Source organism: Lissotriton vulgaris, chromosome 6, assembly GCF_964263255.1.
Source record: "Lissotriton vulgaris chromosome 6, aLisVul1.2, whole genome shotgun sequence".
NCBI lineage: Eukaryota > Metazoa > Chordata > Amphibia > Caudata > Salamandridae > Lissotriton > Lissotriton vulgaris.
The window spans coordinates 423,460,108-423,474,441 of NC_141694.1; the positions used below are offsets into that span (position 1 = coordinate 423,460,108).

General features: G+C 39.3%; 1 protein-coding gene across 1 annotated transcript in view; it reads left to right on the forward strand.

Annotated features, from left to right (window-relative positions):
* TINAG (tubulointerstitial nephritis antigen) overlaps nt 1-14,334 on the forward strand; it is a 975,673-nt gene that overhangs the window by 643,985 nt on the left and 317,354 nt on the right. Inside the window, exon 7 of the mRNA XM_086926440.1 lies at nt 8,648-8,828. Coding sequence (XP_086782566.1) covers nt 8,648-8,828 — 181 coding nt within the window. The remainder of the gene's footprint in view (nt 1-8,647; nt 8,829-14,334) is intronic.

Below are 14,334 nucleotides of genomic sequence, written 5' to 3' on the forward strand. Positions count from 1 at the left end.
GTATGTCCCATCTGGACCAGCATACCTTTTATTCACCTTTTTCTGTCTGTTTCATCTTTGATTTATAAATGATCTTGGTTTTCTGTTTCACCATCTTCCCTAATCATCTCTGGTATGGTCTTATGTTTCAACAGCCTTTTTCTAAGATTCGTTTTCTTTGGCCACTTTTCTGCTCGATATTCTTGATTCAGATATATATTGTTGAATTTCCACAGTAGAGTCTTTTTCTAAATTTCAGACTCTGTCTCTCTGGCAGGTTGTTGTGGTAGATTAGTTTCAGCTTTCCATGAGATGTCACTGCCTCTACGTATGCATATTCTCAGACTAGCTGTTGGTATCATAGAAATAACTGGCTGTGCAACCTTCACACCACCTTCTGATTCCTCTGATCCAGCAGGTTGTTTCGTGAAAGGAGATGGTGGGTTTCTGGACTGGTCTTCGTCAGCCTCTTCTGAAGCGTCAGATATCTAAAACCTTGGGTGTCTAGAAGAATTGGCAGATGTTGCCTCTACTTCTTCCCCTTTGTACCTTGCCCTCTCTTCCAGGCAAGACCTATGGATGTGTTTCTTGAGGGTTCAAATCCTGCCCTTGTGAGTCTCGTACTGCAGAAGTAGCAAGGTCAAACTGATGAGAGATAGAATGCACCACATCAGACTATCCTTTGCAGTACACGAGAACCATGTCATCTGTGATATTCAATAGGACCTCTGCTGATACAAAGGGTATATGCATTGCTCTCCTCATCAATATTTAATATGGAGATAATCCAGTTCATTTGCATTGGGTACTACGGATACTCATGGACACTAGAGTAAGAACATGAAGCTACTTAAGTGATGTAGCAGCACAAGCTTTTGCTAACTTAGCTTTGATAGTTACATTTAGTCTTTCTACTACTCCAAATGCTTCCGGTCCATAGCTACAGTGAAATCTTTGGTCAATCCCTAAAGGTGTACATATCATTTGCATAATCTCACTTTTAAAGTGTGTTCCTTGATCAGAGTCAAGATGAGCGGGCATGATGACTTCTAGAATTAACTCCTGCAACAGCAGTTTGGCAACTGTTAGACTGTTGCATGTTCAACTGGGATAAGCCTTAACCCAACAAGAAAATAAACAGACAATTTCAAGAATATATACCTCAGCAGATATCAAGAAGGCAGCTCCAGGAATTTGTAGGCGACTAAATGGCCCATCAGATTTTTCAATGAGACCTACTGTTACTGCTACCCTCTTGCCCATGCTTTGCTTTTGACAGATCTTACACCTCATACAATAATCTTATGCCATGACTTTAAAACTAGGACTATGCCAATAGGAATAAAACACAAACACCATTCCATCACTTTGCAAATGAGTAAGACCATGCATGTATCATGCCATAGATAGCAAAGGAATATCTGGTAATACACGCTTGCCCTGACTAAATACCTGAATGTCAGTAGCATCTGTTTTACATCCCATTCTTTACCATTTAACCGTTTCTGTTTCTGGGGCAGCCTGTTGAAGGTCTCCTAATTCATTGAAAGTATGTACATTTGTATTAACATATTTTTCACTGTTTCTTGTTCTACATTACATGGTTCATCTAAGTGAAAGGTACTGGATTATCAATTGTGGATAAATAATTGAGGATCCTGTGTGCAGCACATTTCACAACAGCGATCTCATTTGGCAATTGTAAAGCATTCAGTGAATTTTAAAAAAGCAGTCCATTTTTAATAGGACTGTCAGCAGAAGTTAAAAATCCTCTGTGTGGCCATAACTGCCCACGGTTATGAAGAACTCCAAATCCATACTGGTTATCAGTGTAAATGCTGACTCGTAAACATTCTGAGGTAAGGAAGGCTCTGGTAAGGGCAATCATAGAATCTGTGGTGCCCTTCATGTTATCATTGTGAACATGTTTCTGCCTTGTAACATTCTATTGAGTGTCTCTGCATTCCGACTGGACAGAGGTTCCATAATTACTTTCCCAATGGCTGCCTTGCTGTATTAGTTCCTAAGTGTAAATATAGTCAAACTGTATGTAGAAACAAAATCAAAATCTTTAACCACTTCTCACGGATGTACCATGTTACAACGCATACCATTACAACTACCTACTATTACAACGCGACCATTACAACGCATACCATTACAACGCATAGCGCTTTGAGGTGCTGGATAGTGGTAAGTATAATTTACTATTCTAACTCCAGTCCCCGTGAACACTAGGGAAGGTGTTGGATAGTAAATTATACTTATTCCCTATCCTAGAGCGCCCCCCAGCGCAATGCATTGTAATGGTATGCGTTGTAAAAGTTGCGTTGTAATAGTAGGTAGTTGTAAAAGTTGCGTTGTAACAGGTGTATACCCTTCTCACAGGTCTTGGTTATTAACCGGTATGTAAAAGTCAATTCATGTGGGTCATCATATTTAAGCTTCATGTCATATTTTTTAGTTCTAAGTAATTTAGGACAAATAGAAGAATAGACATAGCATGGAATAAAACATGTACTGCCCTGTGAGAGAAATACAGAATTATCATGTCATATTATTCTCACATTCCCAAAACATTTTTGGCTTACAAATACGAATATTGTATTTTTTTTAATAGTTCACTGCCAAATCTAAATTCCTTAAATCCCTTAACATAACTGCTGTACTTGTATGATTAGATGCCTGAAAATGGGGAGCAGATGAGAAATATATGCAGAGAAGGTGATATGACTGTTACACAACAACACATTGTGAGAACGGTGTCTATTTGTGTTGGTCCCTATAGCAGCCAGTTTTGTACTGTAGGATATGGGGATTTTTTGGTCAAATTCCTATTTCTGAAGAGGTATGCAAGTGTACAGAATTATTTTACTATGCTAATGAGGACTTTAGTTATGACATTTGTTGAATAAACACTAGTAAAACATGCACTGAGGCATATATTTACTAAGACTAGGTAGCTGTGATGAAAGCTACTGCAAAGGAGGAGGAGTTTGCTCTGTAAAGGTAAACTTTTGACAGTGCTAAATAAACGTTATGACCTGTTGCATTAATTAGACATCCATGGGGGATCATCTATGCAAACATCTATGCAAACATTCATAGGTTTTGAATCAAAACATGGACAACCTAAACAGCCTGACCACATGTTGAGTCAGAAACAAATAATCCCGGTCCCGCTATACCTCTGTAAAACAATTTTTGATTTATGTTTTTGGATCATTAGATAAGTAATTTAACTTGTGTAGACATTGTTGATCCAAGTCTAATTTTTCTGGATGATATTTTAAAAAATGGAGGATGTGTTGAAGTAATGATGTAATATGTTCAGGAACCATAAGGATTATATATACTTCACTTTGGTGTCAAGACAGAAAATAACTTCTCAGAGCAACCCTTCTGCCATTTTCCAAAATTGAAGCTATAGTACAAGAAGAAGATATATATATATATATAGAAATGAAACGAATAATGTGTTTTAATCCTTTTATGTATAACCAAACAATTAGCCCGATTCACAAAGGTAAACTGAGACAAAAGACTAACTTTTGGACTTTCGGTATTCACCAAGGGCATTTACAAGTAGCTAAAGTAGACTTTTGTCTCAATTTAGCTTAAGGTTTGATCTTAAGTCTAACTGAGACAAAACGTAACGGTTTCCAGACATCGGGCGGGCGCAAGCCACCCAACGCTGCGGTGCTCATATGCGTAAGACATCTCTTGGCTGTCCGTGCACATGGCACTGGAAATCCTTCAGGTGTGAGCACCAGAGGGATTTCCTTTAGTCTAAAACAGTCGCTGGTGCTGGGGAATAGCTTCCCCAGCTCCCGAGGCTGTTCTGGGTTTTCAGTAAAATGCCAATTAGCGCTCACAATGCAGTGAATAATTTCATTGAAAACTTTGGTAAAATGAGCTGATCAACTCATTTCACTTTCACTGCTTTGGTGCTCAAGGAGCTATCTCAGCCCCCTGAGCAAAGAGGTAGATGGGAGAGGTATAATTAGAAAAGGGAGAATTTTGCCTTTCCAATGATACCTGTCCCTAGTTGATCTCTGCTTGGGGATCACCGTAGGAGGGCGATCCCCATGCAGAAATCCACCCAGTAGTCACCAGGGAAGGGAAAGCGGCCTCTTGGCAAGGACATTTGCTCCCACCAAAGTTTCTGGGCATTTTCAGTATTTCTGCTCTCCTGGGCAGCAGATGGAGGGAATAGCCCATCTCCCCTCCCAAGCCACAGAAAGCACATTAGGCACCAGGGATTTTTTTAAATGCAAATTTAGGGGGTGGGGGCTGCCTAAAATGAGCATACCAATTCCCCCATCCCCCAAACATCTACCACAGTCTTTCTACCCCCGGGGGCCTGGTGGGGGCTTCCCACAATGATCAAGACCATGCCCCACAAAATGCATATGGAAATAGTCTTTCTACCCCCCTGTGGGGCAGATGGAGGCAATAGCCCACGATCTGCCCATCGGGGGGCCGAAAGCACACTAGACACCAAGGATTTCTTTTGTGTACATTTAGCGTTGGGGCTGCCCAAAATGGGCATGCAAAAGCCCCCACTCCCCAAACAAACTGGACAGTCTTTCTGCCCCCAGGGAGACAGATCAGGGGTTTTTATCCCCGATCAGCCACCCAGGGGGGCAGAAAGCCCACTAGACAGCAGGGATTTATTTTTATAAGAGGGCCAGGGTTGGCCACAATGGGCAAGATCATTCCTCCACCTAAATTACATTACAAACAGTCCTTCTGTCTGCCTGGTGGTAGATGAGGGCATTAGCCCCCAGTAGGCCCATATGAGGGGCAGAAATCCCACTAAGCACCAGAGATTTTTTTTGTGAAAATGAAGGGGAGGGGGCTTCCCAGAATGGGCATGCCAATGCCCCCATAAAAATGGGCACTGTCTTTCTGCCCCCTTTGGGCATATGGGAGAAAAAGCCCCTAATACATCCCTCAAGGGGGGCAGAAAGCCTACTAGGAAACACAGACTATTTTTTTCTTAGTGTAGAGGTGGTGGCTCCCCAGAATGGACCTTCCAGTGACCCCAGACCCCTAAAAAATAGGCACAGTCTTTCTGCCCCATCTTGGGGCCTATTGGGATATTGGCCCAGTTCTGCTCACTTATCACTGACACTGTTTTTGCAATATGCCTAGCTGTGGAGTTTGGCCCCATGCTCATCCGGCACCTAGGGAAACCTAGAAAACCTTAAATTTTTTTACTATGCTAATGAGGACTTTAGTTATGACATTTGTTGAATAAACACTAGTAAAACATGCACTGAGGCATATATTTACTAAGACTAGGTAGCTGTGATGAAAGCTACTGCAAAGGAGGAGGAGTTTGCTCTGTAAAGGTAAACTTTTGATAGTGCTCCATAAACTTTATGCCCTGTTGCATTAATTAGACTTCAATGGGGGATCATCTATGCAAACATCTATTCATACATTCATAGGTTTTGAATCAAAACATGGACATCCTAAACAGCCTGACCACATGTTGAGTCAGAAACAAATAATCCCGGTCCCGCTATACCTCTGTAAAACAATTTTTTATTTATGTTTTTGGATCTTTAGATAAGTAATTTAACTTGGGTAGACATTGTTGATCCAAGTCTAATTTTTCTGGATGATATTTAAAAAAAATGGAGGATGTGTTAAAGTAATGATGTAATTTCTTCAGGAACCATAAGGATTATATATACTTCATTTTGGTGTCAAGTAGTCTTATAGATACATAAAATAACTTCTCAGAGCAACCCTTCTGCCATTTTCCAAAATTGCAGCTATAGTACAAGAAGAAGATATATATATATATATATATATATATATATATATATATATATATATATATATATATATATATATATATATATATATATAGATATGAAACAAGTAATGTTTTTAATCCTTTTATGTATACACCAAACAATGAGCCCGATTCACAAAGGTAAACTGAGATGAAAGATTTATCACTGACACTGTTTTTGCAATATGCCTAGCTGTGGATTTTGGCCCCATGCTCATCCGGCACCTAGGGAAACCTAGAAAACCTGTACATTTTTTTAAACCCGAACCCCCAGAGCAATCCAGGATGGGGTGGCTTGTGTGGCTTTCTCAAGGTTCTGTAACCCAGATGACCTTGCAAACCTCAAACTTTATAAAAAAAAAAACTTTCCTCACAGTTCTGTGACGGAAAGTTCTGGAATCTGTGGGGAGCCACAACGCACCCCCCAGTTTTTCACCAAATATCCTGATAAAAATGTTACCTCACTTGTGTGGGTAGGCCTGCTGACTGCAACAGGAAATTACCCAAAACACAACATAGACACATCACATTTTTCCAGTTAAAGCAGACCCTTTTTTCGCAATGTGCCTAGCTGTTGATTTTGGACCCTAGCTCAGCCGGTACCTAGGGAAAACTAGCATAACTGTACAATATGGAAAACTAGACATCCAGTGAAACCCAGGATGGGATACTTGTGTGTCTGTCATCAGGTTCTGTTACCCAGATTCCCTTGTAAAAGTCAAACTTTCCGCACAAAAAAAAAAATTCCTCCCATTTCTGCAATTGTAAGTTCTGGAATCTGTGGGGAGCCAAAAACCTCCACCCACCCACCATTCCCCAAGTCTTCCCATAACAATGGTACCGCACTTGTGTAGGTAGGCCTAGTGCCTGCAACAAGAAATGGCCCAAAATGCAATTTGGAAACATCACATTTTTCCAGTGAAAACTGCACCTTTTTTTTAAATGTGTCTAGCTGTGGATCTGGGACCCAGGTCAGCCGGCACATAGGGAAACCCAACAAACCTGTACAATTTTGAGAACTAAACACCCAGGGGAATCCAGGATGGGATGACTTGTGCGGCTTTCATCAGATTCTGTTACCCAGAACCCCTTGCAAATTTCAAACTTTTTCAAAAAACACACTTTCCTCACATTTCTGTGATCTCACTGAGTATGAGCCAGTAGTCAGAAATTAAGAGTGACTTTAAAATGTATTTGCTTTATCAAAGAGTACGACCTTAACTGATGGCTGGCAGTTACATTGCTACTGAGAGCTCATTGTACATTCATATTTATGAATGTATGCACACATGCAGTTTGGGTGAGCAGACAAATCCACTGCAAATACATTAACCTTGCTGTTTGATCAGCTACGTGGCTGAAAACTTCATCTTGAAGAAACTAGCTGCAGATAAAAACATTTTTGCCCTTTGAGACTCACATGCTCTTTACTTTGTTCTTTCATCAGTCCCTCTGGCCCCAAGTTCTGGCTAAGCCACAGATAACACAGTGAAGATTCTCTGCGTTCTGATCAGTTCTTTGAGGTGAACGAGGGGTAGCCATCGATCTTCTAAGTGGATGGGAATTGGGTTTGGTCGCTATTGCTTTCTCAGATTCTTATTATTCACTGGTTTCTGCTTTTTTTTGCTTTATTTTTTCCAGACCTTTTTCTATTGTATACAACCTGTAGCACTTGTTGTTACAATGATAAATATTTGATCCTCTTCACCCATAGGTTTCAATCTTTTTTAACTTTGTCTTGTGGTATCTGTGCAGAATCTCCTGCTCTATTCTATCCAGCCGCAGTTAAAGTTAGCTTTTCTTACTGATTTTTTTTTTAAATATTTGTATTAACATTTTTAAATGCACTCACAGTATATCATGATACACTTGCTAGTTTCACAGTGGGACAAATATGCTATGAAAAAAGAAATACAAAGCAAGCTGCTTCTATATGTCTGGAACGATGGGGATGTTAATCCAACTGACATTGTCTAGATGTGAGTCCAAGGAAAAACTGGGGGAGATGAACTGAGGTCTTTGTAATGGAAAACAGAGGGGGGGGTAGAGGGACAGAGACAGGGCCTGGGACGCAGGATCATGGATGATGTCTGGATATCAGCCGCTACATGCCGGTAGGGGGGGTGCATAGAGCGCACAGAAGTCATCTGTAGGATTGTGCCTCCAGGTGAGGTGGAGCGAGCGGCGTAAGTTAGAGTGTTCAGGTTATCGCTGTTAGGCGGGGAAGGGGACAAACGGGAATCACTGCTTATGAACCCTATTGCAGTGTAGGAGTTGTCGGGATCGCAGGGGCGGGTTGGGAGGTATTGGGGGTTGGGCGCACATGCACTTGTTTAAACTGGTGAGATATTATGGCCCACTCCAGGGATATGGGGTGCTTGCGTTGGCCTTTGGCTTCCTCCTCCCGTAGGAGTTCCTCCTCCGCATGCGCCCATTTCTGTACTGCCCCCACCCATGCCTCCAAAGGGGGTCCCGATGTAGTCCGCCATTGCGTGGCGATGTTTCTTTTAGCTAGGAGCAGGGACAATGCCGCAAAGCGGACCTGTACTTTGTGTGTTTTTGGTCTAAAAAATATTCCCAGGGCAACCGCTTCTCAGGAGTGTAAGTCTGTGAGTTCCGTGAGTGTGCGGATAGAGGCGAGTATGGTGGACCACGACTGTAAAGTTGGGCAGCTCCAAAACATGTGCAGGAAGTGTGCTAATTTGTTTAGCCCTGAGACCCACAAGAGCTTCTGAATGGCATACACTGATGTAATATAATTTGAATGTGTACTGTGCTTTTAAGGACCTGAAGCAAAGTAGTGCATAAAGATTCAAAATGTTTATTTATTTTAGCCTAAATGTTTATTATTTTTCTTAGGTTGGTTTCGCATGCTTGTTATCCATTTGATGCCCACAATGATGAAAAACCTTACAGCTGCCATTTGCGAAGTGCTTACAATCAGTATGGGAAAAGATATATAATTGATCAATGTCCGAACAAGATAGAAAAGTCAAACCAGATCTATCAATGTTCTCCTCCGTACAGAGTGCCTTCCAATGTAAGTTTGATGTATTTCAAAATCAATGATATTGTGTTCCTCAAATGATTAAAATACATATACCTGTGCTTGTCTCACCAGTGGGTTTATTATTTGAAAGATTATCGAACACAAATTACACTACAAAACTTTCAGTTAAACATTTGTGATTTTCTATTACTGTACTAAAACAAAATGATTTAAAATGTATTTAATTGCTTATTTGTTTATTTATTTATATGGTTTTTGATTAAAGTATAGGTAAAACGGCATTTTACAGTACATTAATAGAACATTCTACATCTAATTGCAAACATATATCATAGTAAAACGGGAAAATCAGGAGCAAAGTCAAATAGGATTAGTGACAGATTAACTTGTTATGCGTTAGCCAAAATTATGAGCTTGTTCAGGGCCTACAAGAATTTAAAAAGTATAGGGAATGGGCATAAGACTTCAAGAGAAATCCACAGTTTGGAAGTACAGAGAGAGAATTCTTGATTTTCTGGCATTGTTGTCATTTCTCTTGGGGCATTCAATATTAGAAAGGATTTCTCCTCATCAGACTGTGCAGTGCGTTTCACTATACTCTCACCCATATTTACTCATACAGTCCATCAGGGAAAGAGCGAACTCAATTAGCACTCCTGGGGGCGTGGTATTGCTTCATGAATTTTCAACCACTTAAATAAATGTTCAATCTGATTGATTTCTTCGTGAATATTCTATTGATTCCTCTCATATGCATGAATCTGTAAAGTTGGTTTTCACAATGAATTTCGGGCATTGCCCTTCATCAGGGGGATAAATCCTGGTATGATGCTGTAACTTCGTAGCATGTGCTTCCAACAGTGTTTGAACACATGCATATGAGAGGAATCATATGGATTATGTACATGAAGAAAAAAGATGAAATAATAAAAATATTCAAGAAGATATCAATCAGATTGGTCATTTATTTAAGTGGTTGAAATTTCGTGAAGCGATACCACGCCGCCAGGAGTGCTAATTGAGTTCGATCTTAACCTGTTGGAGGGCGCCTTTTTCCAATTGTACTCTACACCTCACGGATCAGGAGATGATACTCATCAGCACCCAAGAGGATTAAAGGGAATAACCCTGAATACAAAAACAGGGTGTGCAGCCGCAACCTACATATTTCTCATAGAGTCCATAACATCATTTTTTTGTTGCAGAGTTAAGTGCCCTATTGCCAGGGGCCTTCACCCTTCTCTCTTTAAGACAGCCTACTGGCCCCTATATATACCTACTCTGAAGACAGCAGCCTGACAACAGGTGTGGTGAAGTTTAAGATGTGTCAGGCATTCCTCATTAGTCAGGAAGGAGATGAGACACATGGGGCCATGTAAATCACAGCGTGCACTTTTTCTGTTTGTGCTTTTTAAAGGGTATGCCAGGTAAAATAGAAAAAGCGCACCCAATGATGCTGAATGTGCTGCAGTGAACACATGCCTGCCCAGCGGGTAGTGCATTCAAGCGAAATACTAAGCGGCTGTTTACAAGCTGCTCCATGTTTCTATGTGCAGGCTACAATCCACTACACTTTCAAGAGGGGATACAATTAGTGATTGCATCAACCTGTATGGGGATGTTTCGGGGTCTATGGGAACCCTTTTGCCCCCCTGCAGAGAGCTGTCCTCAGGAGGTGTACTGGCACTGCACCGCCATATTCTGGCACACTGGCAGTGCACCTCACCTCACCTCCTGATGCAAGTGCAAAGAAAAGAGATTTCATTATTGCATGTGGGCACACCCATTGCAGTGCTAGTGCTACATGGGTGCCAGTGCTATGAGTAATACAGAATGTACTGCACAAGCATCTGTAGCCCCTTCTGTAATACCAAAGTGCCCTGGGGTGCACAAATTGGGTGTACACACTCCTCACGCCCCTAGGCAACTTTGTGTAATACAACCTGTGACTCTCTATTGACTTAATGACAGCGTTTTAGTTTGCCTGCAGGATATTCCAGTCTTTGTCAACTGCCGGTTTTTCAGTACATATTACTGAGTGAAATCACATTCACTCATTTGCCCTATGTGGTATCATCCCATCCGATTTCAATAATGAAAATGGCTTAAATGCAGTTTATTTTTCTTTTATAATAACCTTTAAATGAATGCTTTAAAAGGGTGAACAGACAAAATATCGACTCCAAAATATCGACTGGACATAATATCGAGTTTTAAATATAGACTGGACAAAATATCGACTGGACATAATATCGACTACAAAAATATCGTTTTTCAGGTAAGTGAAGTAATATCGACTGTTTAAAATATAGATAGCAAAAATATCGAATTTTTAATAATATATAATATTTTATAGTGTATTTTTATGTAATAATATGTGTGAAAAGTGTGTATTAATGTAATAAAATATTTTATTAAATGGAATTTGTTTTTTTAATAATTGCGTTATGTAATTCTGTAGCGGGTTGTGGGTTTATAGGGGAATAGGGTGGGAAGTAATTTAATAATAATTAATTAATTAATATATGTTTGTAAATATTTATAATTAATAATTAATTGATAATTAATAATAATTAGTTAATTAATTAATATAATTGTGTACATATTTTGAGTTAGTAATTAATTGGTAATTGATTAATTGTAATTAGTTAATTACATTAATTAGAGTACATTTTAATATATATAATTTTGTGTTATTGTTAAGTAATTAATTGGGAAAAATAATATTAATTAATTAAATAATTACAGCTAATGTGCTAATATATTTACTTTATTGTTATTGTTAATTAATAATTAATTGGTAATTAAATAATATTGATAAATTTTGGGTAAAGGAGTATTTTTAGGGTTCAGGGTCAGTTTTTAGTTTTTGGGTAAAGGGGCATTTTTAGGGTTCAGGGTCAGTTTTCAGTTTTTGGGTAAAGGGGCATTTTTAGGGTTCACTGTCAGTTTTCAGTTTTTGGGTAAAGGAGTATTTTTGGGGTTCAGGGTCAGTTTTTAGTTTTTGGGTAAAGGGGCATTTTTAGGGTTCAGGGTCAGTTTTCAGTTTTTGGGTAAAGGGGCATTTTTAGGGTTCAGGGTCAGTTTTCAGTTTTTTGGGTAAAGGGGCATTTTTAGGGTTCAAGGTCAGTTTTCAGTTTTTGGGTAAAGGGGCATTTTTAGGGTTCAGGGTCAGTTTTCAGTTTTTGGGTAAAGGGGCATTTTTAGGGTTCAGGGTCAGTTTTCAGTTTTTGGGTAAAGGGGCTTTTTTAGGGTTCAGGGTCAGTTTTTAGTTTTTGGGTAAAGGGGTATTTTTAGGGTTCAGGGTCAGTTTTGGGTTTTTGGGTAAAGGGGTATATTTTAGGGTTCAGGGTCAACAAATAAGATTGTAATTTTTTTTTATTATTTTCATTTATTATTTAATTATTATAATTTAATTTAAGTATTTTTAAGTATATTTTAGTAATTAAAATTTAATATTAATTTAATTTAACACTGTTTTTAATAAAGTCGATATTTTTTACATCTATATTATTGTTAACGATATTTTGTACTCGATATTTTTGTACTTACCTGTTTGTAGATAGAAAGTCGATATTTTGTCTGTCGATATTTTGTCAACGATATTTTTGCAGGTCGATATTTTGGCAGTCTATATTATTTCAGTGATCCCTTTAAAAGCCAAATGGGGAGCTTTAAATTAGAAAATCTCTACTAGAAAATTATCAACTCCTGTGTAAAAAGAAACTGCTGCACATATTACATTTGTTAACTGGCACAAAGACAAAAAGGGAACGAGAGCTCTGATATAAGAGTTTAAAGCCAAAGTTGTACAACCACAGATTATACACCAGTTCATATTTTTTGGTAATTTAATATTTCATCAACAGATAGTACAAAGTCATTCTCTTTAATGTTGTATGCATTATGGATCTTTTTCATGCTCACATCTCCCGGTTTCATTCTTAATGATTGTCTTCCTTGGCTTTTTATCACCACTGTGTGTTTCAAGTCCTCTTGTGTTGGATGAACGATGTACAGAATATTCTTCAATGAAATGGCATTTCATGTGGGGGGTGAGGGTAGAATGGTTGTCACTCAATGTTTGCCGTAGAGCGTGATTGTGAAATTATCATTAACAATCTGGTGCAAAGGTTCTTACTTATTTCAAATGAATAGGAGTCTGTTGAATAACAAACACTGAGCAGATATAGCTATCTGAAGGGGTCTCATATATTATAGACACGTAAGTGCACATGCGGGGGGCATGAAATATTAACGAGACAGGCTTACTTCTATCAATTAGATCCCAAAGGGAGACCTATGAAAGATGGTATTACATACAAGCTAATGTGGAAGTCTCAGTAGAGAAATGTTTTTTCTGAAACTGTGATCCTGACTTCCAATCCTCCAAAAGCACATTGGCTGAATTGTAAAGGTGTCAAACATTTTTTTGTGACACATTTAATGATGATTTTACATTGACAGATGCTCCACTCATCACTCTGCATTTATTTTTTGTGTGCATTGAAAAACATAACAATAATCTACTTTTTAAACAGGAAATGTGTCATTTAAATGTGTGCAATATCTGTTTAAAAGTTAAGAAAATCAGTGTCACAACAACGTTACATTTGGATAGGCATTTTCTGCATTGCATTGTACACATTAGTACATCCATGTTATTCCACTATGAAATATATACTAATTTATGAGTGATGGGAGATAATCCTCTATTGTATAATAATAAATAGTCTTAGGCTTCTCTCCCATATCATTTACTAGTCTTAACCCTATACCACAAGATCCGTCCAGTATCCCGTACTCTATCAAAAACGAATTCCAGTTATTGGTAAGTCGTTTTCTGTTTGCTCACCAGCGCATCTTTAAATATAAATCGGTGCGCCGGGCGCCAACAGGGAAATTGCACCCTAATGCAGTGAATGCGCTGTCCCCAGGGCAGCCGCAAACTTGTGCAGCTCTGGGGGCAGCACATTCAAAAAAAAAAAAGAATGACTGCTTTAGAGCAGCCCAGTATTTCACTGTGCAGACAGCAACCCATCTGCATTATGATTAGGGATCCCTTTGCAGGGGGGTGTAGTGAGTGACTGCACCCACCGGTAAATGAATGTCTCAGTGGTTCATAGGACCCCCTTTCTGCCCTCTAGAGGGCTGTCATCAAGGTGTGCCTCCTTACAGCGTCTTTGGCTCCGCGTCCACATCCATAATACTGCACAGGCGCAGAGGTATAGAGATTCTCTCAATTGCAATGGGCCATGCCACCATGCAAATCAAAGTATGCCCTCTTGAGATAGTGCTTGCGCTTCATGAGTGCCAGCACTATCTGTATTACAGAAAGGACTGCAATATTGTCTGCAGCCCCTTCTGTAATACCAAAGTCCCCGGAGGGGGGTGGGGGGCACAAAGCTAGCACCCTTGGGCACTTCTTGTAATATGGTGCCTGGTTGGTACAAATTCAGTGCATAGAAGGCTTATCACTCTTAACATCAAGTCACAGTTGACATTATGAAATGAACAAGGCAAAAAAAAACATACA